We start from the raw sequence: 26,267 nt of genomic DNA, 5'->3' as shown, positions 1-26,267 counted from the left end.
CTCCTCCTCCTCACAACAATCCAAAGCACATCGTTCCCTCGACTCTTGCATCAAGTAGATTGAAGATTTATAATTTTGTCCAGCGAATGTAATCTGCTACTCTCCTCTTTTAGGAACAGCACACAGGATGATGGTATCATAAAAAATAAAAGAAAACGACTTTGTCCAAAAGTCGGACCAAGATGCTCCTTGGATCAAAAACCATCCAACGCCATGACAATGCACATCCAGACTAGACGCCTCGTTCCTTCCTCCTTCCACGTCCTTCTCCTCATCGCGCCTACCAGACAAACCCACTCCATCCAAAATTGCCATCCACGTTCCTCCACTGCCCCTTCTCAAACGCTCTCTCCTCTCCCATCATCACCGCCAACAGCCGACATCCCGTCGCGCTCACCGCACAAACCACACCTCCTCCCTTTGTCTCCGCCAGCACTGCCAGGTCCATCAAGTATGCCCTCCCCATGTAACTTCGCAGCCTCGTTGTGTCCTCTGAGGGCGTCACTGTTGTTGTTGTCGTCGTCGATGTCGATGCACTACTTCCTCCTCCTTGTCCTCCCAAGTTCCAAAACATGGCCCCAAAGAAACCTCCCTCCCATCCAAACGTCTCCTCCTCAAACTTGTGCATGACATACTTGTTCGTCTGCTTCTTTTTCTTCTTCTCCTCTTGTTCCTTCTTTTCCTTATCATCATCCTCCTTTCCCGCCAGCCGAATCAGCTCCTGGGCTCGCACCAGATCCTCCCCAGCCCCAGTAAACTCCTCCGCCTCGTAAACAAGCGGATCATCACTCGCTAGAACCACAAGACTGGCGTTCCTTGCTGTCTGGTTCTCGTCGTCGTCCTCGACAACCCCAACTGCTTCCAGCACCTCTCTCGCCGCCTGCGCATACGCCGTCAGGGGAATGTACGAATCCGCGTACTGCGCCTCAAAAGGCCGCCTGTCCCCACGTCGCACATGCACACCAACCGCCCTCCCGTCGCTGCGCACAGCGTGCTCCTCCACGCGCTGTGCCACGTAATCTCTGTCCTGCGCACCCAGTCGGAACAGCGCCTCGTATCCTTCTCTTGCCAAGGCGTATAGTGCCTTCTGGCCAGGTCGTTGGGCCAGGGAGAATCCTTCGACGTACACCTCGTCCGGGGCTGCATCATCGGTAACCAGCACCTCACGTGCAGTCGCCGTAGACACGACGAGATGCCGAGCTTGGCGCGGGCACGGGAGCCGCTCATGTGCCGGAGGAGGCCGACAGTCGGGAGCGGGAAGCGTCTCGAAGAGCGAAGTATACTCGCCATACGCCCAGCGCGTATCGTCGATGAAGAAAGTCCGTCCTTCCCTCTTGGCCGTGCCGTACGCAATCCACAGCGCCATAAGCGACGTTCCCAGCCCTGCGTCCTCGGACTCAAGCACAAAGGTCAGGCTGGAGGCGCAGATCCGTTTTTGGCTGAGGCTGTGGCCGTCGACGCCTAGCTTTTCGCCGTTCTTGCCGGACCCTTTGCTGCCTGGTGTGGTTGGGGGCAAGAGGCGCTGTCCTTCTGCCTCGCGGACGTCGACGAAGTGTTTGTCGTTCTCGGCCGTGTTGGTAGCCTCTCCTCTGCTGCTGCTGCTGCTGCTGCCAAGGCCGCCGCTGCCCAGCATGGTAATCTGATCAATGCCCATAGCCTTGTGCGAGTGCAGCCCCTTCACCCGCGAAGAAACCTCCCTGCATTTGGCACACATATCCGTATACTCCCTGGGTGAGAGTGGGAACCCAAGACTCTGCGGAATCGACACGGTCCACTTCGCCCTTCCCCTCCGATCTGTCACCACGACAGGCGTCGGGAAATCAGGCAGGCTGTCCTGTCCGATCATCTCATATTCCCGCCTCTCATCCCACTGCGAAGCAGCCCACTCAAACACATCCGAGACAACGACGGCAGCGCCGTCATGCTGCTGAATGGACCTGCCCGCTACGAAGAAGAGCAGGACCAAGCCAGACAGCCACAGAAACCACCGGATGACCCGGCTGGGCCGTGGCGTGTTGGAGGATTTTCTCCTCTTGCGCGGGGCCTGTTGTGGTAAAGGCAAACCCGGGGACGGCGGCGGGGAGTGAAAGGCGAGGTGTTCGAAGCCGAACCTGGAGGAGCTGGAGGATAACGGGCCTCGGTCTGCGGCGTTGTAGGAGGCGGCCCTGCGCAGGTTGATACGGGGCGGCGAGACTATCATCTTGGTTGGTGCCATGCCGCCGTGGTGGGTGACTGTTAACATGGGAGGAGTCATCTTCGACATTGTGTGTGTGTGTGGGGGCCCGCCGGTATAAGAATAAATGAAAAAGGCCCGAGGAGGGCCAGCCGAGAAAGAAGAAGGGGAAAAAACAGAGTAGAAACAGAATGGTGATCGTCCTTGTTGCCGTCACTGGCCCACCAGGAAACGCAGATCGCAACGGAGAGGCCCGAGAACAGTAGCAACAAAAGTGTCAGAATAAGATTGTGGAGACGACACAGACGTCGGATAAGTAGCAAGTAGACCGACCCAGTGTCAGGTCAGGACGGCGGTGATGAGAAGGAAGCCGTAATCAAAAGCTGCGAGGAGAGGAAGAGAGGAGAAGGATCTCTTGACCAAGCCAGTTCTGTTGTGTGATGATGAAAATGGTGGAACACAGAGGCGAGTCAAGGTCCCTGACGACGATCGCCGGCTTGGTTCACCGCGGATGGGGATTGACGAGGCTGTGTAAGCAGGTACTGTACTGTTCCCTACAGTAAAGTAGTACACAGCTTCACCCGAGTCAAGTCGAATGAAATGAAGTGGCTCAGCCGAGGAAAAGAAGAAGAAACAAGAAACGAAAAAAGACACAAAAAAAAAGGATGGTCGATCTACTATGTCATGTCTCGATAGATCCACAGGAAACTATAGATTCAGGGATAGTAGGAATATAAGACAAGAACAGAAAACCCCCCTGGATCATGGATCATATGTGGTAGATCAGACGAAAAAGGCGGGGGGGTTGGGCAATGAAGGGAGGAGGAGGATGAGAGGAGGAACGTCTGTGTGTATGTGCGCCCGCGTGATGGCGACGATGGTGATGGGAAGGAGAAAAATCCTTGGGAGGACAAGTCGTTCTAGAAGAAACGGGGAATTGGGCAGGTTAATCTCATTTCAGATGTTCCTGACCCCCCCTCTCTTTTCCCCTCCTCTCTGGATTCATAAGCTGTGAATGGGCAAACCCATACTTTTCTGGGCCGAGCGAGCACACACCATACACACACACACACATACAAAAGAGGGAGAGAGCATGCTTGTTCACCATTCTCATTCGCTAGCCGACAGTCCACTCGAGCTCCTCACCTCATTGAATTCTACCCCCCCCCCCCCTCTTCAGTCCTCGGTGGGTGGCTGTCAAGCTTATGCGATTTAAGCAAGCCAGTATGTTTCAGATGTTCGAAAAGGGAGCCCCTGCAAGTCCTACACCACGAGAAAAACCCTTGCTGCCTTCCCTCTCTCTTCCTCCTTCTTCTCACCTAATATTTAATTGAGCTTTTTTCCCCCCTTCTTCCACAACGGATCGTAAACGGGGTCCCTAATTTATCCGGTGGTCGGAAGTGTCGGCTCAACTTTGTCTGAAAGGAGAAGAGGCATCTTCCAAAGCAAAAGCTTCTGTCGTCGTCCTGAGTGGCGCGTTTCTGTTTGACAGGTGGGAAACAAGGGGGGGGGGGGGTGTGGTGGTCCAAAGGTTCGAAAGTGGATCGCCCACGATGTGGCCGAGGTTACCTTGGGGGCTTTTTTGCCCTTCATACGTTGATGGGGGCTGGTGCGCCGCGTCCCCCTTCCCGTCTAATGTATTGTGGAAAACCCCACCCCTCCTCTCCCCAAAAGTTATGCTGGTAGCCGTTTGTGGTGGTGGTGGTGGTAATGCCTCTCTCTCTCTCTCTCTCTCTTTTCGCACGCGCGCTGTGTTTCACACGACGTTTGCATTTGATTGTTTGCCCCGACAGAGATGGATGAACCTCCGAAGTCTTCTACATAGCATATCCCCGCTTTGGATCGACCTGTTATAGTAACGGGTTGTTTATCCCCTCTCAACTTTTTGCCCGAGCACTGAATTGATCGTCGGGGTTCTCCTGAAAATCAACGTGATCTAGTATGTCTCTCTCTTCCCCTTCAGAGTAAAAGAAGAACCAAAAAAGGAGAGCACCTCGACGCTGCAATGAGAAAGGTTTGGTTAACTTCCACAAAAGTGGTACGTGGCTTTTGGTTTTTTTTTTCTCTTCTTCATTCTTCCGCTATAGTTCTCTTCTTTTCGCCATCCCTTCCAGAAAGACGCCCCGAGACAACTATCCCAGAACAGGCAAGATGGACTCAAGACAAAAACGTACCCTCTCTTTTCCTATTTGCCAACCATTCTCTCATCGCCATTGCCCCCCTTGTAATCCCATGAGAGAGAATGTTCCATATTTAAAGAGCATATGATCAACACAAGGAAAGCGGACCAAAGAGAAGACACGCATGCACATACTATGGTATATACGCCGAAAAGTGGGGAATCCAAGACAAAAGCCAAAACGCGCACACATGCACACGCAACACACCTGCTGTGCCTCGTGCGATTGGCTCTCGTCTACAGAGGGCTGTGTCCGTCGATCCCCCTCTCTCGTCGCAGAGTGAGTGCGTGTGTGTGTGTAAGTGAGTAAGAGAGACAGAGAGCACTCATTCCCCCGCCGCCTGGCCCATCTTGTTTTTAAACTTTGTGACATCGTCATTGTCCTCGAATGAGAGAACAAGTCGTGGTCAGTCACAGTCACTCGGTCACACGGAAGGGAAACGGGGACAGACGGATGCAACTACACCAGCATCAGCAAGAGAGGTTGGGCTAGCAGGGTTGGGCCTTGGACCGAGGATGAGATTTCGAATGGCAAAAAAGGACAAGAATTGAGAGCGGCGCTCCGGCGGGGGGGGGGGGGGGGGAAAGGTGTGGGGTGGATGGATGGACCCTTGCTTGTTTCAGAATTATTGTGGAAAGTATCGACATCCTCCAGGGTTACCTAATTATTTACTTACCCACTAAACCAGCCGCTGTCAGGCATCAAAATGACACAACGCCTCCTATGCTCTCTGTCTTTACAAAACAAAAAAGAAAAAAAAAAAAAAAAAAAAAGTGCAAATCAAGCCTGACGAACCCTTTTCACTGTACATAAGTCTGCATAACTCATACACACCCTCCCCTCCCCCCCCTTTGTCCTTGAAACCCCTATTCGGATTTAAAAAGAAGCGAAGAAATCATTCCATATAATCCCCACCCACTCCCACAAGTACTTACCTACTACTAAGTACTTACTCAGACCGAGAAGGAGAGGGCGGGTGCATTAAGAGGGAGCCTCGTCGTCATCCACTGCGCTACGGCTCAGCTTGCCAAACAGCGACCACGTAAGAGATAGAAAGAGGAAGGTCAATAGGGAACAGCATAATAAAGTTTATGGAATAGTCTACCATACTTGCATGGTCCCCCACACCCCCCGGGCTAGCCCACCACTACTACATCGTCATCATTAAGCACGCGCCCAAGTATTCCTACCCAAAACCAGACCACAACTAAGTGAAATGAAAAAGAAAAGATGGATAGAAAAAAAAAAACCTGGTCGATATGTACAGCAGTAGGACCTCACAATGAAACCCAAGGGGATTGCAGTCATTTCGCCACCACTTCCCACCAGTACCACCGTAGACTGGGGGTGGATGGCGCGTTATGTTGACCAAGCCACGGGCTACAGCCTATAATCTCTACGGCCGCATTGCCGCCACACCCGAGAAAGCTTTTTTTTTTGGGGAGGGGGGGGGTTGATTGAATACACATTATATTTGAGGGCCAGGCAAAACAGCGTGTGTGTACAGAGGAGCAGACACTGGTGTACAAAGAAAAAAAATAATCGAGACATTTCTGATCACACCAGGGCTGTTGCTCCACCCCCTTTCCCGGCCTATAGGATTTCGTACGAGCTTGGACCGTTGGCATTCCATCACTCACGCTGGGCCCGAGGTGCACTGCACTGCACTACACCGTGGTGTGTAGCACACACACCCACACACACACAGAGGGAAATGTCACAGATACAACACAAGACACATACAATACACACGCACGCACATGCACACACAATGAACCATAATCTATCTGTACATGCACAGAGTTTGGGACTGCTCGCTTCATTCCTCGTGCTTTTTTTTCCCCCCTTTTGCTTTTATCCATCCTTCGTCGACAGTATAATTGACTGACGGTGGAAGAATGTAATACATGTACCTATGAATGTAGCAAGGATGGCTTCGCTCGTTCATAAAAGAATTTCCTCCTTTCCAGGCTCAGGTATTAGCAGCATGTCCCGGTGGCCGCCACAAGAATCTTCCATCGCTGCTGGGTCCCCCCCCCCCTACTTCTCTGTTCTCTTCTCCATCTTCCGTATTCTGATTATTACTATCGTGTCATTGCCGTGAGTGATTGTCTCGTCTCATAACCCTCTGGCTGCCCTGTCTTCTACCGTACAAGCAATTGGACCTCCGCCAAAAGCAAAAGAACCCGAGGAAGCCAAACCCCATCATCTCACCACAAAAGAGACCAAGGGATAGAGAGAGGAAGAAAGTATGTGATTGAAAAAATAAAAAATAAAAAGGAAACAAATTTGGGTATAATGAGAAGAACAACAAAAACAAAACGAAGGTAATAATAATACTTAGAAAGCTGGTCAAGTAAGGCGACCGAAATAGCATGTCAGTCCCTTTCTCCCAAAAACGCCAGCAAGTGAACCATTCCATTCGTTCATGTCCCCGGGGAGGAAAAAAAAAAAAAAAAAATCCCACCGAAATGAGCCAATTCCGTCGCCGTCCATGCGATGGGGGAGACAAGTCAGCTTTACCGCACTCTCTTGTTGTCCTTTCCCGTTTTGTTAGATTTCCTTTTGAAGAACCTGGATGCGGGGAGCGATGGCCTCGACTTCCAATGGGCCACGTTCTCGTTCTGTCTTCCACTGTAATCTCCCTGTAGAGAGAAAATTGATGATGCTGACCTGTCCTGCTTGTCCTTGTTTGAGAAAGAGGACCGGAGGCCTCGGACCGAGCCACCTGTCTGGATCCACCGCCGAAAGTTATGAATGCTCTAAACCTCTAACACGACCGGCCGTCGGCTGCTCTCGCTGCTCTGTCGCAGCGGCTCGATGTCGACCGCTGGCTTCTCTTGGCCGCCGAGGGATGCTGGGATACGCACGCTGCCTCGCACGCTCTTTGTGATCTGGCCCTGATCGACACGGTCCTGGATCATCTCGTCCAGCATGCGCGATACCTCGTCATCACTCTTGCGGAGCTTCTTGGGGGATGGTCGAATGATGCTCGGGAACATGGCACGTGGGGGGCTCGCCGGCGATGGTGGGACCGAGGGACCGGGGCCGTCCAGACGCGGAGACGCGCGGGAGTCGGCGTTATCCCGAATCCTCGCGGCGCTGCGGAGCGCAACCAGCATCCTGTCTTTGTCCTCCAGCTGTGCGCGGAGCTCGGCGATCTCGGCATCCTTCTCCTTCATGACGGCCGCGACGCTGTGATCTTCGCCCACCATAATACCCTTGCTGCCAGAGGACAGCCCGATCGATGTCCTCGACGAGCTCGTCCGCCGCGCCTGCAGCAGTCGCTTCTCGAGCGTGGCGATGTACCGGTTCTTGTCCGCAAGGTCCGCCCGAAGCGCGCGATTCTGTCTCTCTAGCGGTGCCGTCCCATCGCCGTTCTCGCCCAGGCTGTCGGACTCATCCCCCACAGACCTCTCGCCACTCGATGTGCGGTGGTCTGTACTAGGCCGCCGACCGATTGTGGATGCTGACGAGGCGAGGGATGCTGTTCTCTCCAACATGGGCCTGCTCACCTGGGACGCTGTCATGGAGGACCGTATCGAGACCTGCGAGAAGCGTGGGTGGTTGCTCAGCGAGCTCCACGTCCCGCTGGCATTCACCCCGATCGACCTCGAGCTGAGAATTAGCTTGTTCAGGTGGTCTATGCGCTCCTTGAGTGCCGTCCGGGCAAGCTGCATCTCCAACATTTGCTCCTCGTGTCGCGCTTCTGCCTCCTTCTCACGAGCGAGCTCCTCCGCGGCATCGCGCATCTTCTCCGCGTCGTTCTCGTTGGTAGGGGGCTTCTTGGACTGCGAGTCGAGCTGCGCCTTGAGCTCTGCAATCTCCATGCGGTATCGCTCCAGGAGCACCCTCGCGCCGCCCTCACCACCAGCACCCAGGGCCTCTTCCGCGCGCTTCGCGTTGCTGACGATGCTGTTCTTGGCCCGGGATGCAAACTTCAGGGTGTTGATGGTCTCAGAGGTCTGGGTGTTGGAGGCTGCAGCCCCAGAGGCGACCTGGATCGTGCAGAGGATGCTGACGAGGGAGTTGCCGGAGAGGGCGCCCTGCAGCAGTCTCGTGAGCTTGCTGTCTCGGTAGGGCAAGTGCTTGCCATCCTTATCACCACCGCCCTTGCCGTCCTTGTCCTTGTATTCGGACAATTTCGAGATGACCGTACCGAGAGTCAAAAGACTCTTGTTGATATGAGAACCCTCCGTCCGCCGCTCCTTGCTCTCGGCAGCCTTTTCTGAACCTGCCAGGTCGATCAGGCTCAGGGTCGAGACACGTACGCCCCCAGGGAGGATGGCTGATCGCTTGGAATCCACACCCGATGCATTGACGCCCTGTATGCGTTCTCTGCTCTCGACGACAATCTGCACGACCGCGTGGCTTCGGGAACTCCGCGAGTTGAACTGAGTGCTCGCAGTCCTGCGCGCCTGGTCACCTCGGGCGATGACGCGCAGGAGCTGTGTGGGGCTCTGCACGATCTCCTCCTTGAGGGGGCTCGCATAGACACCCCGCTTGCTATCCTCGCGTAGTTTAATCTCCTCCTGCGTTACAGCCCCGCCAACACCACCGTTGGTCGGCATGCTGAGCAAGTCATGAATCTTCTCGTTGTAGATCTCCAGGTAGCTGACCCTGAGCAGGAACTCTCGGGAAGGAGTTTCGCGAATGTACGAGAAGATATCGGTGATGGCCAGGGGTATCACACCAGGTGATGACGCAGTTCCTTGCATCGAGAACGTCTTGCCGGTGCCCGTCATACCATATGCAAAAACAGTTCCGTGATAACCCTCCATGACACGACGGACGAGCCGCTTCGCGATATGATCGTATACCCTGGAGTTGTCGTCGTGTGTCGTGAATACGTTGTCTGTGAATTTAGAATCAAAGGGTTAGTTGGGAGACCAGGCAAGACATACGTCTTCCTTTGTAATCATTCAGAGAAAATCCATACCGTAATGATAGTCACCAGCCCCGTCCTTGCCTCCGTAGGTGATGGACGATTTGCGTCCGTCAACCAACCATTCACCATCCGACCGATGGTCTTGGCCTCCCGCATCTGGCCTCACCCTCACGCTCACAAGAACGTTGCCCTTGGTGTCCGACTTGGACTGGCGCTTGCTAGAGACATCTGTGCTCGCCTTGGGACCGTCATTGTCGTCGTATGTGGTTGCCGAGGTAGAGTAAGAATCCTGTGCCGAAGAGCTGCGGCTCTGCGGAAGGGAAGATACACTAATCAGGCCGTCAGAGAACCGTATGCTTCCTCTTCCCACAGACTTGCCGTCGCCAGAGCCATTCAGCAGGCTTGGCGTCCCACTCGTGTGGAGGCTTGTCGAGCTGGGCACCTTGGATTTCCGCGAGCCAGACAGAGGGCTTGGTGGTACGCTCGAGTTCCTGGTGTCTCCACGAGGGGGTTGAGGGAAGGCGCTGATGCTAACTGATTTCCGCAGCGCCTTGGAAGAACTATTTGCGATTGTTGCTACTGCTCGTGGTTGCGGTAAGGCGGTCGAAGGAGCTGGTGAGGTCGGTGGGGGAAATAATGTGGATGATGGGGCTCGCAGGCCCGTCCTTGGTGTGCCCGTCAGCGATCTCGCCGGCGTTGATGGTCCTTGCAAGCCTGAAGGTTTCCTCGTCTTGCCTACAGGCAGTGCCGGAAGGGCCGTGGTCGGTGGCCCGCTGATAGACCTCGGGGTCTGGGGGATCGCAGTCGTCATCTTGAAGACCTGGAAAGGCTACCCAACGGCAGCTTTTCTGGTCGAGGGATGACAGAGCTGCGTTATCGGCTGCACCAGGGATAGGAAGGTCAATTGGTCACTAGAGCCTAGTTGTCGTGTTATGGTGTCGCCTTCTTCCGTCTCCTGGGGAGGGAAACGCCTTCTTTCGAGTGAAGGCGTACGGTCGGAAGGAGCAATCAGGCGCAAAGAAGATAATGGTAGACCAATATTTCGTGATCGCCCCTAAAGAGGGGAGGAGAGGGAGATAACCTGGTCGACACAGAGGAAGCAAGCCCGCTTCCATGAATCAACGTCCAGCTAGGGTGAGTCAGACAAGGAACGTCGAATAGGAGAGAGGCCCCGTCATGCAGACGACCGACGCAAATGGTATATGGAACGTTTTCGTCTCGGAAGTAATCAAAATTCCCGGTTGACAGATCCCAAGCTCGACGCCGAGGAAAGCGGGACCTGGGTTGAACAGGGTAGAGGGCAGTGAAACGACTTTATGCGCACACACAGCCACCAGGATCCCTAGCAGGCCCAGTCAGTCTTGATTCTCTATTGTGCCAGATGCAAGACAGGGGAGCAAGCAATGCAATATCTCTCAAGCACACATGTTGAGAAAGGCATGAATGTGCAGAGGAAAAAGGAGATGGAAAGATGGCGCTAAGAAATGTTCAAGTAAGGGCAGGTGAGACCACAGGAAAACAGATTTCAAGTGTCGTGTGTGGAGGTGATGGTAGTAGAACAAAGAAGGTCCTCCCTTTGCAGAAGGTGTGCGGAAGTGGAAGCAGATCAACAGATCCCCCGTAAGACAAGCAAGGGTTTTCCAAAGTGGTTGTCCAAGAGGTCATAGACTCAGGAGGAAAAAGGAAGGGGGGGGAGGGGTAAGGAAACGTGTGTGTAAGTCCCCGGTTTCGCGTACCTATCGTGTTCAGGGGATCTCCTCGTTCCTCCCTGCGTGATCAGAGACGACGGTCCAGGGATATGTCCTGTCTTTATTTGGAGCTTAGTCCGGAGAGAATCGTTTAACCTGACACGACTCTGCATGCGGTACGCCGTGCCAACAGAATAAGTAGTCGAAACGTTCAAAGTTTTGCGCAGCAGTAGCCGATGAGAAGAAGGGTAGAATAGGTTCTGAGTCGCACAAAAGTTGCCTGCGGCGGGTGGTGATGGTGGTACGGGTGGGACGTGCGTGCCACGAGCGAGTCGGATCGCCAGGAGTGCAAAGAGTGTGGGCGCGCAACGAAAATGAAAAGTCTGTATGTGCAATGACGATAGCAGGGGCGTTGGCTGTTGTGCTGTCGGGAGAAGACGACTGGTTTGGTGTGGTGAGGACCAGTGCACCACGAACTTGAAGGGAGGATATCGGTGAGCCAAGCGACAGCCCCTGACTAACGGCAAGGCTGGTTGGAGATCGTCGTTGTGCTCTAGTGTTAGGCGGCGGCTACTTGCAGCGAGCTTGAGCTCGAGCCTCGAGATCCAGACTCGGGGAGTCGGACGGGACGGGTAGGCAGGCGGCTGTAGGTGCCAGAGCGGCGGGAAAAGAGTAGACGGGATGCGAAAGTATTGCCCGTCAAGATTGACTGCGCACAAGAGAATGAGGGATGCTAGCAGATCAAATCGGCTGCATCAATGCGCCTATACACTAGAAAAGAATATGTAGCAGCGCGTGATCGTAGTCGTGGTCGTCCAAGTTCGGTAGCAGGTAGCACCAACAGTTCAGTCGTAGAATCGAGGTCCAGTCTCAACCAGGTCCAGTGCCTGGAGCGTCTTCGTGTCCGTGCCAGTCGGGCTGGGGGTGAATGAGGGGCCGATCAGGTGCCGATAATGGGAGTTTTAAAAGAGACGAAGGACGGGGAAGAGTCGAGCAGTGACGAGGGAGGGAGAAGGAGAGACGACACGAGAGACAGTCGAGTGGCGGTTCGAGATTCAACCCAAGAGTTTAGAAGGAAATGAGTATGAATGTGGAGTGAAGGAAGTGGCGCTGGCGCTGTGGGACTAAGGCTGGTTCCGGCGAGATGGCCTGTGCGGACTTGTGTGTGTCCCGATGGATAAAATTTAAAATAAAAAAAAAGAGAGAGAGAGAGAGAGAGTGAAGAGTGTAAAGAAGTGTGATGTGTGATGTGATGTGACGAGATGAGATGAGATTAGATGATAAGCAGATATGCCATGTCAGTCATGTCATGTGGCATTCAAGTCCGAGTCGAGTCGGGGTCGAGTCCAAATTAATGCCCAATCTTGGTTGATCTTCCTTTTGGACGAATTCAGACAAGATCGTGAGGAAAATGTAACGCAACACGAGAATGAAGACACCAGAGGAGAGACTTGAGTCGGATTGTTGCAAGCCACGTCGCAAGTGTATGGTGGTATTGGGTCAATCAGAGCAGCGCAATCAGAGACCTTGCCGTCCAGTGATCACTCGAGTGAGGCGAAGGACGAGAAGGGCGAGGAAAAGCAGGAGTAGAGGCGTATGGAGGCGGTAGAGTTAGTGGTGTTTGTTGGTCGGGTTGGATGAGGTTAAGGTTGGGGTGAAGTGGCACCTTGTCCACATTGGCCAGCACAGCCCAAAGCCCACAACCAGCTCAGCACGGCCAGCTCAGATGCGAGCAGGTCGGTGAATCGATTCGAAATCTCGAGATGCTACTATGTACTACTACGCAGCAGCAAGTCGGGGGGGGGGGGGCGTGTTCGTGGTGGTCAATGGTGATGTAGGATCGAGTCCAAAGGGTTCAGACAAATCATGAGCACGAGGATGGAGTATCCCCCCCTCTGTCTTTCTCTTTTCTCTGTCTCTTTTTCCCTTGTACCCTTATCCTATTCGCGAGCGACGAGACGACCACGGCACGGGACGAAATGACACGGTCAAGGCGTGCGTTGTGAATGGCTCGAAGAGGGAGGGGGTGGTTAGGATGAGGCGTCGATGGGTGTGTGGGTTTGTGTGGGTTAACGGGTGGCCTTTGGGTGACAGGCGAGCGAAACAGGTCCCTTGTTCTCGCTCGACGAGAGAGCAATTTGGATGATTCCCGCTGCGGGCAGGGGCGCCCCTGTAGCTTGTCCCTTCCATCCCCTGTCAAACCACAGGCGCCGCCTCTCTCAACGATCCGGTGGAGGTAGGCACGATGGGACCAGAGGGTAGGCTGCTGAGGTAAGGCACTCTATTTGCCCACATCATGATCGTCATTGGGGGGTTACCTCACTAAGTAGGTAATGCTAGAGGGGTGGGGGCCCACTAGCTGAAGACCACTGGGGGGATCTCTTTCTCTTCTTTTTAGGGGATTGATTCTCCTCTAGGGGGTAGGGGCCATCACCTTAACTGGAGACCCTCGTCACCTCTGGGGAAATGATTCTCATCACTGAACTGACCTAACGTGACCTCTGTCTGTCCTGAACCTGAAAGTCATCATCGTTGCCCTTTTTTTTTTCTTCCTTCCTTTCTCTCTCTCTCTTGTCTTGTGTCACTACCATCAATCCTCCATCAATTGACTCGATAGGATCTTCTAAGCACTCTAACCGGATGACAGGACATTCCTCTTCCGTTTCCGACGCTCTGGGCAGATTGCGGAGCCAAATCAAAGCAGCTTGGACCCGACGCCACACCCTTGGAGCACATTACATCCCATCCATCTCATCCCATCCCACTTTCACCCACCGAACAGGTGGCACCAATTGCCTTTGGAGGCTTACCATCCTGGGCGCCGGGGCGCCGGGGCGCCGGAGACGTCTTGTCTGCTGCAACGATCTGGCTGCAGTGTGACACCCCCTTCTCCCCTCGTCTGCCCTCTTTCTGGAGCCCAGGGGAACATGGGAAGCTGGGGGAGGCTTTCCGCGGGCCCTACCTAGATTGTAGTATATTATGCTATAGCCTGCAGCAGGGCGAAAAAGCATATGAGATGACACCCACCAACTATTCATCCATCCATCCATCCATCCATTACCACGGCACAACGGCCGAATGGTACCACGGTACAGGTACTATGGTATTAAGGTAGCATTCTCATACCACTACCGGTGTGGATTCTTCAGAAACAGGAATAGCGCTGTCCATCTTCCCAAATTTGAGAGGGAAAAGAAAAAGATTTGGTTGACATGTGGGAGGGGGAGCTGGGAAGCAAGGCTTGCAAGGTAGGATCCCATGCCTGTCCCTATACTAATCGATCGACCTTGGCTTCTGCACCTGGACCATTGCTTCTCTTTAGGTTGTGGGTATGTGTGTGCCCCCCCCCCCTTATTTTTATTTTATTTCTATTCTTCTTCTTTTCGTCAGGTTCCATTTTCTCATCAATGACGGGTGTCCTTGCATGATGCATCACGGAGATACTATTGGGGAGGGGGAGAGAGAGAAAGGAAGGCGACACGTCCTCCTTTTGTGGCAGAAAAAGGGCCTCATTTCCGATTCTTTTTTTATTTTATTTGTTCTCTACTGTGGTATCCAGCATCCACTCGCCACCATGCATTACATGCAAGTAATGCACAGCATACATCTGCGCCTTGTCGGAAACGGTCCATTATTTATCAATGGAGAAAGGGCAAGACAGACAACAGGAGACGACGAGGACAATTGTGTGAGATTGATAGATCCGATCCAGGTTTCCCCAGAATCACAGACCGTCTCGTGGCCTCTTGCCAGGAATCATGGCCAACTCCTGAGGCCATCGAACGAGTTGCCCGCTGATCTTGACTCACTCTGAGACCCTCTTCTCTTTCTCTTTCCCTGGGCAGATCTGCTTCGGCTCTTGGGCAGGTTCAAAAACCTTGAACGGCCCATGTGCAAGAAGCGGGTGCTGCCAGTCCTCTCACGTCGATGGCAATCTCCGGGGCGGCGCCACCGAGACGGGTTCTGCCCCCCCTCCAAAGCAGCCTGTTGAATCCCCGGACCTTGCGCGATCGTCCTTCTCTCGGGTCGCGCACACTTTCTCTCTCAATCTCTCTGTCTCTCTTTCTCTCCCTCTCTCTCTCTCTCTCTCTCTCTTACACGTGGATACAGCCCGAAAGGGTACCGAAAGACCGCTGCCATTTCTTCTTCTAGTACTTTTCTTTCCTGGTGTCCTCGGTGCTGACAGTGGGCCTAGCCAGTGACGATCGTGTCAGGGTTGTCATCGTCCTCCTGTTCTTCCTTCTCTTTTCTTCTCCATTCAGGGTCCTCTTCCTGCTGCTAGTGTGTGTACTATAGTACGTGTTGGCCACCTGGCGATCCCTGCGTGTGCGATTTCTTTGTTGGGGCTCCTCCCAAGGTGCAATCAGTAACCCCGGTTTATTTGTTCAATATTTCGGAACCTCGATCATCATCGTGGGGACTAGAAGACAGGGAATAGGCCACGGGCGAGGTGACAACGGGGGACGGGAACCAACGTGATAAGCCACGATTTGATGGGTTATTACCATAGTTAGTGCCACAGTCTCAATTATTAGAGTTGCCTCGTCATATTGTCCTGCATCACCAACAGCATAAGGGGGAGGAGACGGTCGAGGTGCAACGGCTGGCTGCTTGCTCTTGTAACGAGGTAAGCCGTCATTGATCCCATTCATCAGCTACATTTACGTGATGAACGATGGAACAACAAAGTCCCCCACATCCCGAGGCTGACGGTCAACTTTTAGCCAACGTCCATTGTGGTTCCCAAGAGTTTATCTCGTCGTGTTAATTTACCATTCCACCTCTACGTCCAAGGTGAAATATTATCCTGAGGAAAATCCTGGCATGATTGCGAGCTTGGGCTGCATAGAACAAGAGAGAGAAAGATAGGAAAAGAGGACTCACTGGCAACACACGAGTCGTTGCTAACGTTCGATCCACAGCAGCGTGTCAATTAGAAATCGGCAACTGAAGCATCACTCCTGGGTCCTAGACAGGCGCCATCCCTGCTGTGGCAAGCCGGCAATATTGCTCTATTCAAACTCTAACATAGTATATCGCTACGCCATGATGTGCCACGATATGCTTCGAGCATTGTCTGGGAGGCCCCTAGTTTCGCAGTTCCATCTACTATTACCCCCTGTCTTACGAGGGATCATAGTAATGGTTTTCATCTCGCCAATATCTACTTAGTACCGCACGAATCTGTTGAATGGATGTCCATCCTGGTCGGGACAGGAAGAAAGAAAACACGAAGATATAGCAACCGTCAAGGAAAGACAAAACAGGATTCCGGTACCAATATAGAATCGTAACCCAACAAGAAAAAACAAGAGAGAAGAAAAAAGTCATCCGAGTTTCTTCTCCCTCGGTTTTATCCCCGTAATGACGAGTGCCTAGGTGCCCTTTTTCTTTGATATGTTTCTTGGACCCAAAACTCCCCGTTCCTCTCCACGATGTGAGCTAACATCCAACAAGGCAGGGCTTGGCCTCCAACATGATGGAGCCCACCCTCGCACGAATCAAGTAGAGCCCGATTTCTTCAGCACGACGATCTCTCTGATCGACCTCCTTCAGCAAGAAAATTCATCCTGCCTTCTTTCCTTTTTCTCTCTTTCACCCCTGACCTAGATCACAAGATCCCTCCCCCTCTTGAGGAAAGTCGCCGCCGTACCTTTGGGCTGAGCGGATCAAACTGCTTACTTTGCCACTAGAACATACCCGTAGTACAGACCAGCGCCCCACGAGCAAGGTCTTTGGAAGGGGGAAAGAAAAGAAGGCTTGGAATGCCACTGCACTTGTGCTTTCACTCAACTGCACGCTACCCGTTGCTTACTATCTTTGCTACAGTACAACATTGCACATACGACACCCCGGCAGCCCGGGACCATCGTTCAGGAAGGACCATCATGAAACAGCCCGGCCCTGGAGGAGATCTGTTCCGAACGAGTATCGGAATAGCATACATACATAATACGTCACATACTTACACAAACAGAGAGAGAGACGCCGGGTATCCCAACCCAGCAGAAGGGTAACTGTTCCCCCACTCTTTCTCTTGTCTCCCGGAGGCACGATGTTTTTTTTTTTTTCTTTCTTTCTAGTTCTGTTACCATGGCAAAAGATATGCTGGGTTTCCGCTCAGACATTGTCAATTGGGACTCTGCAGAAGTAGGTCTGTACAAGGTCAATGCACCGTACAATATACAGCGATTGAGACACACAGTCTTTTGCTTTCATTCTTTAATTTTTTCGAGAAGAAAATAAAGAAGGAAGAAAAAGAATTAGAACAAAAAGCTGCCCTGGTGGATCCACACACACACACACACACACACACACACACACCTGCATATGCCGGAAGATGCAGGAACCGGTAGGCTGAGTAAGTTACGTCTCGCATGCAGACAAGAGTTTCGTTCCCGACCTCCCAACATAACGAACGGGGGGTGTGGACCGTGGGAGAGGATCCGGACCCCTTCTCCCAAAACGACACCTCGGTAGGGCACATGCTTTGTGTACTTCTTATTATAGGTATGGACCACGATATGGAAGGTCTACCATGGTAGTGTGTTTGTACCATTCGTAGGGGGTCCGAGGGAGGCAGGCATGCGATAAGTGCGTGGGATGGCAAGGCTTTTTTGAGAGTGCGAGAGAGAGAGAGTGCGAGAGAGAGAGAGAGAGAGAGAGAGAGAGAGAGAGAGAGAGAGAGAGAGAGAGCTATCTTCAAGACAATTACTAGGTGGTGTGGATGACACCTTGACCCGTCTAGTTCTTCACAGCAACAGTGCTACATGCCATCTAATTTATCTAGCCTGCCATCTCGCCCAGGCCCGTCATCTCGAGTCGGTGCGGCATTCCATGTCTAGGGACCCGGCGTAAAGGTCCGTCCACAACATGTGACGACCCAAAAAAAGAACTTATCACACCAAATAAGAAGAAGGGTGGAAGAAAGAAGAAAGAAAGAAAACAGAGAGAGACCGTCGATCACTTGATCATGTAATGCACTCTAATGCACTTAAGCATCACAGTCCGAGCGCATGCATCAAATGGTTACAAAGGGAAAGAAGATCCAGACCCAAGCAAACTCTCTCTCTCTCTCTCTCTCTATCTTCCCCAGTGCCGGAAGGAGGGCACCAGTCAAAGAATAACTATAAATTATCAGACGAAACACCACCGACCGGGGAGGATTGCCTACTGCGGTACTCTGTTCGTTGACTACCACTCAATGCGAAACACACAACACCTCTCTCTCTCTCTGTGTGTGTGTGTGTCTCTCCTACACAGCAGCACCTAGGCAGCTGGCTGGGGAAGAAACCTGCACGAGCCGCAGTTTCTCATCACATACATGGCATGTGCATATGTATGCTTGCGGGCTTCTTCCCCTCTACCATCACCAATTGTCTCCTTCCTTCTCCCCCCAAATAGAAACATTGCCTACCATATTCTGAGAAACAAAGGGTCTGCCAAAATGCGCCGCCCGCAGCCGTGCGCCCAGGGGCAGGAAAAAAAAAAAAAAAAAAAAAAAACTCTTGGACCTCTTCTTTGAAAGCGATCCGGGTTTCGCTTCGTCCTCGGATTTTGGTCGTGCCGCTGCCTCCTCACCCCTCTTTCTAACTCATCTGAGGGAATGAAAGAAGAAGGACGGGGAAAGAAAAGAGAGGTTGTCGTGGGTTGAACATGACATGCCGAAGTACCCGACCCGGTCATCCGTTCTCTTCACCATCACACAACCTCCCCGAAACTTCCCCGGTGCTTCTCCAGACAAGAACGACGAGGATGACTTCAATCTCAACCCAGTCAAGTCGCGCAACGGTCTGGCTCGCGCGCGTGAAGAGTAACTAGTAAAAAGAGAATTTACCAAGAGAGAAAGAAAGAAAGAAAAAAAAACCTGAGACCCCTAAACCACGTAGTAGTTGGAAAAAAGAAATAGCCAAAAGAGAGGAGGAGATGGAGGGAGGGCTTTGACAACGGGGCTGCGATACTAATCCGTACAAGCTTCCTCCTCTCTCTTAGTTGCTGGCGTGGCGGATTATTAGGTGCGCCCGCTAGAAGAACAGCAGGAAGAGGGGTTGCCTGCCTTTTCCTCCATTCTCCTGTCTCTTACACCATACATCCATCTCTCCTCTTGGCTTCTTGGAGCCTCCTCCCCTCCCCTCACCTTCTCTTCTCTTTATGGAGGGCGAAGGCTGGGGAGATCCTAGTGGAGGACGGACGCTTCTTGGGGTGGGGGAGGCTTTTCCTCTTATGTATCTGGTGATAACCTGAAAGGGGAAGGAGGCGGTGGACATAGCTCTGTGGACGTGCGCCATGAGATTTTCATTACAAAGTCTTTTCGTACTATGTATGTGTACCTCTTTCTGCACGGGCAGCTCTAATGCCGGGACTAAGAGGTGGTTCCTTTCTCGTCCTCCACTTGCGATATTACTGCGGATCTGTTATGGGTAAACGGGGGTTAGATTCTCGTAGAACAGTATTAACGCGTCACAAACCGTAATTACTTGGCGTGACGTATCTGCCAGGTGCCCATATCCGCTTCTGAGTCGTGGCTGTCATCGTCGTCGTCGTCGTCGTCGTCGTCGTCGTCATGCGGCAGTGAACTTGTGAGAAGCCAGAAAAAGGTCGCAAGGTGGAAAAGCAAGAGACAGCGGCAACAGCCACCAAAGCCACCGGAAAGCAAAGCCCCTCGAGTCCAAACTCACGACAGCAATCTCACCCCCCTCCCCACACTGCCCGTCTCAAAAACCTCCACCAGCCCAGCCCCAACAGCCTCATGAAGAACCCACGCAAACGCCAGCCCGCGAAACTCGCGCCACTTCTTGGTCCGCCCAGGAAGCACCCCGGCAAATTCCCGCCGCGCCCTCTTGCCCTCGAGCTGCTGTGAGCGGCCCGGCACCGCCACGCCCCCGTCCCACCTCTCCCGCAGCAGGTCCTCGGTCGTCTCGCCGTACGTGCTGTTGGACCTGCGCAGCAGCGACGTGAGGTGTGCCAGCGCCGCCGTCTCGAGCTTCAGGAATGCGCCCTGGCCCGGCACGGCGAGGGACAGGTCGCTGGTTGCTCCGCCGCTGGACCGCGACTCGGCCCCGCCTGACCTCGCGCCGCCGCTGCCGCCAGCGCTGTGGATGGCACCCTCCCCGCCCACAGCAGCGAACGAGCCGGTGGCCGCGCGCGAGACAGCCGCGAGGCTGAGCAGCGTGCCTCGGTCCTCTGGGCTGGCAAAGCTAGAGGGGACGTGGCCAATGTCGAGGTCGTGGTAGGCCGTGAGGAAGCCTGCCCTGACCAGCTGGTCTGCCTGCTCTGGCATCAGCTTTCCCTCGCCTCCTTTGTGGTGGACGTCTGCCGCGGGGACCTTCAGCTTGGTTGGGTTGGCCGCCAGCCACGCCGAGAAGGCGAGCTTCGTCTCGTCACTGAGCGCCGTGGAGTTCTTGACCATCCTGTCCAGCTCCCCTCCTTCCACCAGCAGCTCGACCACCCCACCACCCACTCTCACTCCTCCTCCTCCTCCTCCTCCTCCTCCTCCTCCTCCTCTTTCTCCTTTCCCAACCCTTCCCCGCCTAAGAACAATCACCTTTCTGACCACTCCGGCCCTGCCCAGCTCTGCCGTCTCCCTTTCCACAGCCGTAGGACTTCGCAAGAGCCCATGCAGATGCGCAGACGTAGTGACCCGAGGTAACCCTTGCCGGAAGCCAAACACCTCGGCCACGCGCGCTGAGCCTAATCCCCATGACGCCGGCTGTTCTGGCAGCGGGGTGAACATGTGGGCTTGGGCGTAGCGCATCGCCTGGGGGACGTCGCGGAGGGTAAGGTCCGTGACGAGGGCAGTGACGAGGCCTGCGTCGGGGAGGGGACCTTCGGGGTCGTTGGTGAAGTCGTCATATGGTGCTTGTCCTGGGCTGGAGGTGTTGCTCTGTGGTTCTTTGCAAGAGGTGGGTGTTGCTTTCGTCCCGGGCTTGACGCGCCGAAGTGAGTCACTCCATGATGAAGATGCTGCCGACGTTCCTCTGTCGTTGCTGCCGCCACTGGAAGTCCGTCGAGGGCTGGACGGCCTCTTTTTCTTTTTCACTCGATGAGAAGTGCCCAGAATTGCGCGGAGACGGCTCGTCATATCCTGTGGCGCGTGTGTCCTGCTGAATAATGGCGTCAAGAAGAGACCCCAGATGGCATTTATCTTCCTTCTTCCACTCCTCTTTCTGTTTCTTTTACTCTTTTTTGTCTTTCTTTCCCTGGCTCTCCCTTCTTGTCTTGCTTATTGGCCAAGGTGTTGTTTCGGGACAAGACCAGAGTTGAAATGAGAAAGAGAGAGAGAGAGGAAGGGAGAGAGAGGGTCAGATAATGACCCAACTTTTGCCTTCAGCCTCGTTCCTTCCAACAAGAAGTCGCGGGTTAGCCAAGTAGGCGGCGACTCAAGTGCCCCATGATTCGCCCCGAGAGCCACTAAGCCCACTAAAACTTTGCCACTACGCCCTCCCGACAGGCCGCTAAACCAATCATGCTGGGTTATGCATATTACTGGCCTGCGCGCCTTGCCTTTGTCTGTCCACGCCCTTCCCAAGATGATGACTTGTCCAGATTGGCCGAGGTGGTTGTAGTCCTCCTCTCATGTTTCGTTCTTGACCTTGTTTCTCTGTGTCTGTATGTGGCGCCAGCTTTCTCAACCACAACATCACAGCTTTGATACTACAGATGGCTTATAGGCGTCCTCATCGCTACATCACAGGCATGATGAGCTAGGCATATGTAGCCAAGAAACCCAAGAGGGATGAGGGAAAAGGTTCGGATTTAGATCTAAGAGGTACCATCTAGCAGAAACATGCAAAGGGCTTCGTATCGTCAGCCCGCGGTGTACCAAATCTCCTATCCGATTTCCCCTCCTTGTCATCCCCTATATCAGAGCCCCCACTCGAGAGGGCTCTGGAATCCCCAGCCTGCAAACTCAGAACTCGAGGGCCGAGCATATGGAGACAGTGCGACGTGAAGCGCCTCTGTCCCCGGGAGACGCGACCAACCCTGCTTCAGTCCTATCCGGACCCCACCAAGCGTTAACAGCACTACCTCGTTTGCGTTGCCCTCGCGGGGTAGACAAAGGGCAACGTGGCCAACAGTAGCTTAGATTCCCCTGGGTCTCGCCCCAGATGCTGGCTTCGGAGCCAAGTAACAGCCCTCCCACCGGACACTTTCTCCCTCTCTCCTGGTTGCTTGTCGTCCGTGATTGTGAGAGAAAGATCATGGCGGGCTGTCCTTTCTATCGCGCTTCTCTCCTTCAGAAGGAACCCCGCTTGGTTTCGTTCACACGGCTGTTCACCCGAAGATCAATTTCCGGGACTCAACCGCAAACAATTAGCCGCGATCCAGACGGCATCTGTCTGGACCATGGCCTCTTCCCCCTCGAGTTCTCAAGGGGCCACGGGCAGATGTCCAGTTCGCACACGCAAAAGATTTTGCATGTCGACGCTCCTTGCGTGCTTGTACTGGATATCGACCATCATGAGATGTTCCATGCCCCTATACCACAGACATGATAGGATCGCCACCCGATTCATGCGGGCAAGACGCCACGCATGTCTTGTTGTTGCTGTTGTTGGTCGGACTGCGTGTCGAGTGGACTTGTCGCGCAAATATCATGGTGGCCCATGATCATGATCACGGTCTACGACCATGTCGGCGCTCCCATCGGGGTGTTGTATTTATCACAACTTGTCCCTTGGTAGATTGATGGCAGATGGACCTTTTAATGTCCTGCCCAGGACAAGACCTCCAGCTCCCACCCGATGCACCCGCGAAGGTGTCGGGGTTTTCCACTACCCTGACATTGCAGTTCCACTATCCAAAGTAGAGTACTGCAGTCGTAGACCCAGCCCTACATCAGGGCTGTCTCTCCTCCCCTTGAGGAGAGGCGGCCGGCCGCAATCGTATCCGTATCTCCCTATAGTTTGTGAGTGGCATGTTTTTATGAAAATAAGCGGTGAGACTTCTAAAGAGAGATGAAGGGAAGGTGAGAGGGGGGAAGAGAGACTGGGATGGTGAGGAGGGGGCCGGGGCGCGTACAATTGTTGGACGACATATCGCTACTATCACTATTGGCCGACGGGTCTCAACATGCTCCCAGATGGCTTCGTGAGTAAGCAGCTTGGGATGATCCAGTTCTTCATGGCATGGCTGTTTCAAGGGCCGATGACATGAGGAAACAGACTCTTGATGACCGAACCCTCCATCAAGAATCACGCTGTCTGGAGGTCATGTCCTGCACCAATGTCAGACGCGGCTGTACGGAGGGGATGGGCTGTGGTGGCTCACTTGACCGTTTTCACCTCCAAGTTGCCGCCATCTCGAGCTGGGCAACACCGTGTGGGCCTTTTCAGGTCTTGCCCAGGACAGGAGGCGACCAATATCTCAGAAAGTATCTAGGATGTTGGCCGCTGGTATGGGCCTTTTAAAGTCTTGCCCAGGACTACCACACCAGCCATCATGAGCTTGATGACGTGGTTGGGCCTTTTAAAGTCCTGCCCAGGACGAAGTGGGGGCGGAGCACACGGCGGGTGCGATCCCCGGGGACATCGGCGTCGAGAGCATCGTGTGGCGTGTAGAACGCTCTGTGAAAGCAGGCATTGTTAAGAACGGGGTTGAAAAGAGTAGTGCTGGTCAGCTCTCCTTGCACGAAACTGGGGGCGTCAGGGGGAATGACGAGGGGTTGTTGTCGCCTGGTGTCATCCTGAGCCCAGCCTGGAAGAATGGTCAAACCCGACCACGGCGGGTGAAGAGAAAGCCATTTTGGCGACAAAATGAGATGCACAGAAAAATAGTAATGGTTCAGAGAAGGCTGTGAGATGGGAGAAGAGGAGAACTTCCAGATGTAAGCGGGGGGAAGGGGGAACTGGTTGACCTATATATATAAGGCTGTTGCTGGCAGGAGAGCCGGGCGAGGATAGCTGGCGTGTTCGCGTCACTGATACGGTGATTAGGCGCATTAGGCTGCTCTACAGTGGCTTTGGTGGGGTTAGGTGTTGTGACTCACTTAGTCAGCGGCCCAACCTCACCTTTCCAGGGCCTACTAAGAGTTTAGTGGGCGGCCGAAGCAGACACGGAGGTCCTGGAAAAAAGACGGACAACAGTTTTGATGATGATGAGACTCGCCTAGGTAGAAGAGCCTGGCCATGGAAGACGGTTTTCCAGCTACGGTTGACGATTCAGACTTCGCTCAGCTGAAGAGGCCAAGCGGCATGTGACAGTATGGGAAGCCAAGTAAATGATGTTAGGACAAGCGTCGTGAAGCCGAGAGAGGATCGCGGGAAGACGGTGGTCGCTAGGTTCAAGGTCCTTGTGCAAACCTGGGGAAAGGAGGACAAAGGGGAGGAAGAGAGAGAAAAGAGGGAGAGAAAAGAGGGAGAGAAAAGAGGGAGAGAAAAGAGGGAGAGAAAAGAGGGAGAGAAAAGAGGGAGAGAAAAGAGGGAGAGAAAAGAGGGAGAGAAAAGAGGGAGAGAAAAGAGGGAGAGAAAAGAGGGAGAGAAAAGAGGGAGAGAAAAGAGGGAGAGAAAAGAGGGAGAGAAAAGAGGGAGAGAAAAGACAGAAGGAGAGTTCCAAGAGGACAGAGAAAGTACTGGTTGCAGTCTTGTGGGCTGGACAAAAAAAGACGAGGAGTTCTCGTTAGATCGAAGGGACCTACAAAGTTGACAACAGGGAAAGAAAGGCGTGAAGGGGTGCAGACGTAGGTTCTTTCCTTCGGAAATGATTTTTCTTTGAGCAGCACTCCTTCCGTTTCTTCTCCCTTACGAGCTTCTCCTTCCTCCCAAGCCTGGAAAGCATCTCAATGCTTGGCTACCCAAGTGCTTCCTGAGGTAGCATCCATGCATCTGTGCCTGTGTTTTGACCCTGCTGTCTTCGCATCCCACCGTTCATCTCTCCATTCTTCCTATTCCATCTCCGTCAGTGTACGATATTTCGGAACTGTGTTCGTCACCAACAAATGCATATACACTGAACCGCAACTCTCCCGCCGTGCAATCACTAGCCCTCACCGTCATTCCGTCCTGCCCTCACAATGCCTGGCCCTTACACTGAGGATGAGAAACTGTACCTCGAGACCGTCAACCAGTTCCTCGCCAAGGCTGATACACAAGCCCTACACGCAGAGATGAAGAGCCTGCGTGAGACCGTCACAGGGTTCGACAGCCGTCTGACCCAGGTGCAGGAGGCAAACACAGAGCTTACGAGAGCCAACGAGATGATCCAGAGCGCCCATGAGTTGCTGGAGACCCGTCTCAAAGAGTCCATGGGCGTGAATGACGAGCTGAAGACAAAGGTCGAGGAGCTTCTGCGTACTGTCGAGGCAACTGCAGACGTCAATGCCGGCCTGCAAGCAACCAACGAGGGTCTGAGAGACTCAGTGGAGAGCTTGCGCAAACGCTTTATGCTAGCACAGCAGGATAAGAAGGGCTTCATGACACTGCAAGGCCAGTTGACGCAGGTGCTGGTCCGCCTGGACGAGGCCGAGGATGCCATTGATCATGTGGCGAAGCTTGCTAGCCAGGGTGAGGACGATACCTCCTCCGTGCACGGGCAGCGATATTACACCTATGCTAACCATATGGTGCAATTCGAAGGCCGTCCAGCACAAGAGCCTAAAAGACGACAGATTGAGGAATGGGGTCACGACATGGATTGGACCGAGGTTGCAAGTCCTCCAGAAATCGCCCATCATGCTGAGTATGACGACGAGCCATCTGTGTCTCAAAATTTCGAACAGCTCGAATTCCCGTCTCGCTACGAGTTCGGGATCCCTCCAAAGCAGATAGTCTCGCCTCGACAGCAGCAGAAGCAGCAGCTTCTTGTCAGCCGAAAGCACGCCGAGCCTGTACGAGAGATATCAGGCAACAGAACTGCCACTAGGGAGCAGCCTGGGGCCCAGGATGCAGAGCACAGCGGCAGCAAGAGACTCAGACTTGAGGCGATCCAGAAGCACTGTGCCGCCACCATACACGCATTCGAAGCCGCCCCGCCAAAGAACCACCGTCGCTTTATCTGGGCTTTCATCAACGGGTTCAACGACCACGAGTTCTCCATGTGGCTGCAGGAACAGTTGCTGGAGAACTTGCCACCTACAATGATCCGCCGGGCCTCGATGCCGTTTCGAGAACACAACCGGAGAATCGCGTTGACTCCTACAGTGACGTGGGAAGCTGTCCGCGAGGTGATGAAACACATACAGCTGGTTCCATTTCTCGAATGATGGTACTATTTTTCGGGTGCGGGCACAATGAGCCAGATGGGTAGACTTCCCCCGAAATTATTCCTGGACAAGCACCAGGACTTGTATGTGCGATAAGAAAACTTGCGATTGCTATCTGCTTTTCTTCTTTTGGTCTTTC

At 53.5% G+C, this 26,267-nt stretch overlaps 5 protein-coding genes across 5 annotated transcripts; 1 reads left to right on the top strand and 4 right to left on the bottom strand.

The window, feature by feature from the left end:
- Window positions 1–56: 56 nt before the first annotated feature.
- Window positions 57–2,215, bottom strand: M406DRAFT_287415 (uncharacterized protein; the record flags this gene model as incomplete). The annotated part of the gene is made up of 1 exon (XM_040918733.1): window positions 57–2,215. One exon carries the CDS (start codon window positions 2,213–2,215, stop codon window positions 281–283), a length of 1,935 nt encoding a protein of 644 aa, XP_040780250.1. The 3' UTR covers window positions 57–280.
- A 4,900-nt stretch (window positions 2,216–7,115) lies between these two features.
- M406DRAFT_250476 (kinesin-domain-containing protein) lies at window positions 7,116–10,052 on the bottom strand (the record flags this gene model as incomplete). Its single annotated transcript, XM_040916697.1, has 2 exons — window positions 7,116–9,208; window positions 9,293–10,052. 2 exons carry the CDS (start codon window positions 10,050–10,052, stop codon window positions 7,116–7,118), a joined length of 2,853 nt encoding a protein of 950 aa, XP_040780249.1.
- Window positions 10,053–19,603: 9,551 nt separating this feature from the next.
- Window positions 19,604–21,010, bottom strand: M406DRAFT_250296 (uncharacterized protein; the record flags this gene model as incomplete). The annotated part of the gene is made up of 4 exons (XM_040916686.1): window positions 19,604–19,723; window positions 19,802–20,368; window positions 20,450–20,820; window positions 20,926–21,010. The coding sequence occupies 4 exons, from the start codon at window positions 21,008–21,010 to the stop codon at window positions 19,604–19,606; spliced, it is 1,143 nt and encodes a 380-aa protein (XP_040780248.1).
- A 655-nt stretch (window positions 21,011–21,665) lies between these two features.
- M406DRAFT_104728 (uncharacterized protein) lies at window positions 21,666–22,432 on the bottom strand. Its single transcript, XM_040915114.1, has one exon. The coding sequence runs from the start codon at window positions 22,130–22,132 to the stop codon at window positions 21,839–21,841; it is 294 nt and encodes a 97-aa protein (XP_040780247.1). The 5' UTR covers window positions 22,133–22,432; the 3' UTR covers window positions 21,666–21,838.
- Window positions 22,433–24,940: 2,508 nt separating this feature from the next.
- Window positions 24,941–26,128, top strand: M406DRAFT_75770 (uncharacterized protein; the record flags this gene model as incomplete). The annotated part of the gene is made up of 1 exon (XM_040925897.1): window positions 24,941–26,128. One exon carries the CDS (start codon window positions 24,941–24,943, stop codon window positions 26,126–26,128), a length of 1,188 nt encoding a protein of 395 aa, XP_040780246.1.
- Between the last annotated feature and the right edge of the window lie 139 nt (window positions 26,129–26,267).

This window comes from Cryphonectria parasitica (assembly GCF_011745365.1).
Source record: "Cryphonectria parasitica EP155 unplaced genomic scaffold M406scaffold_2, whole genome shotgun sequence".
NCBI classification, from domain to species: domain Eukaryota; kingdom Fungi; phylum Ascomycota; class Sordariomycetes; order Diaporthales; family Cryphonectriaceae; genus Cryphonectria; species Cryphonectria parasitica.
This window is presented reverse-complemented; position numbering and strand designations above follow the sequence as displayed.

Excerpts from the sequence above, each read along its gene's own strand:
- M406DRAFT_104728 (XM_040915114.1), bottom strand. The coding sequence starts at position 22,132 with ATGATCTTTCTCTCACAATCACGGACGACAAGCAACCAGGAGAGAGGG.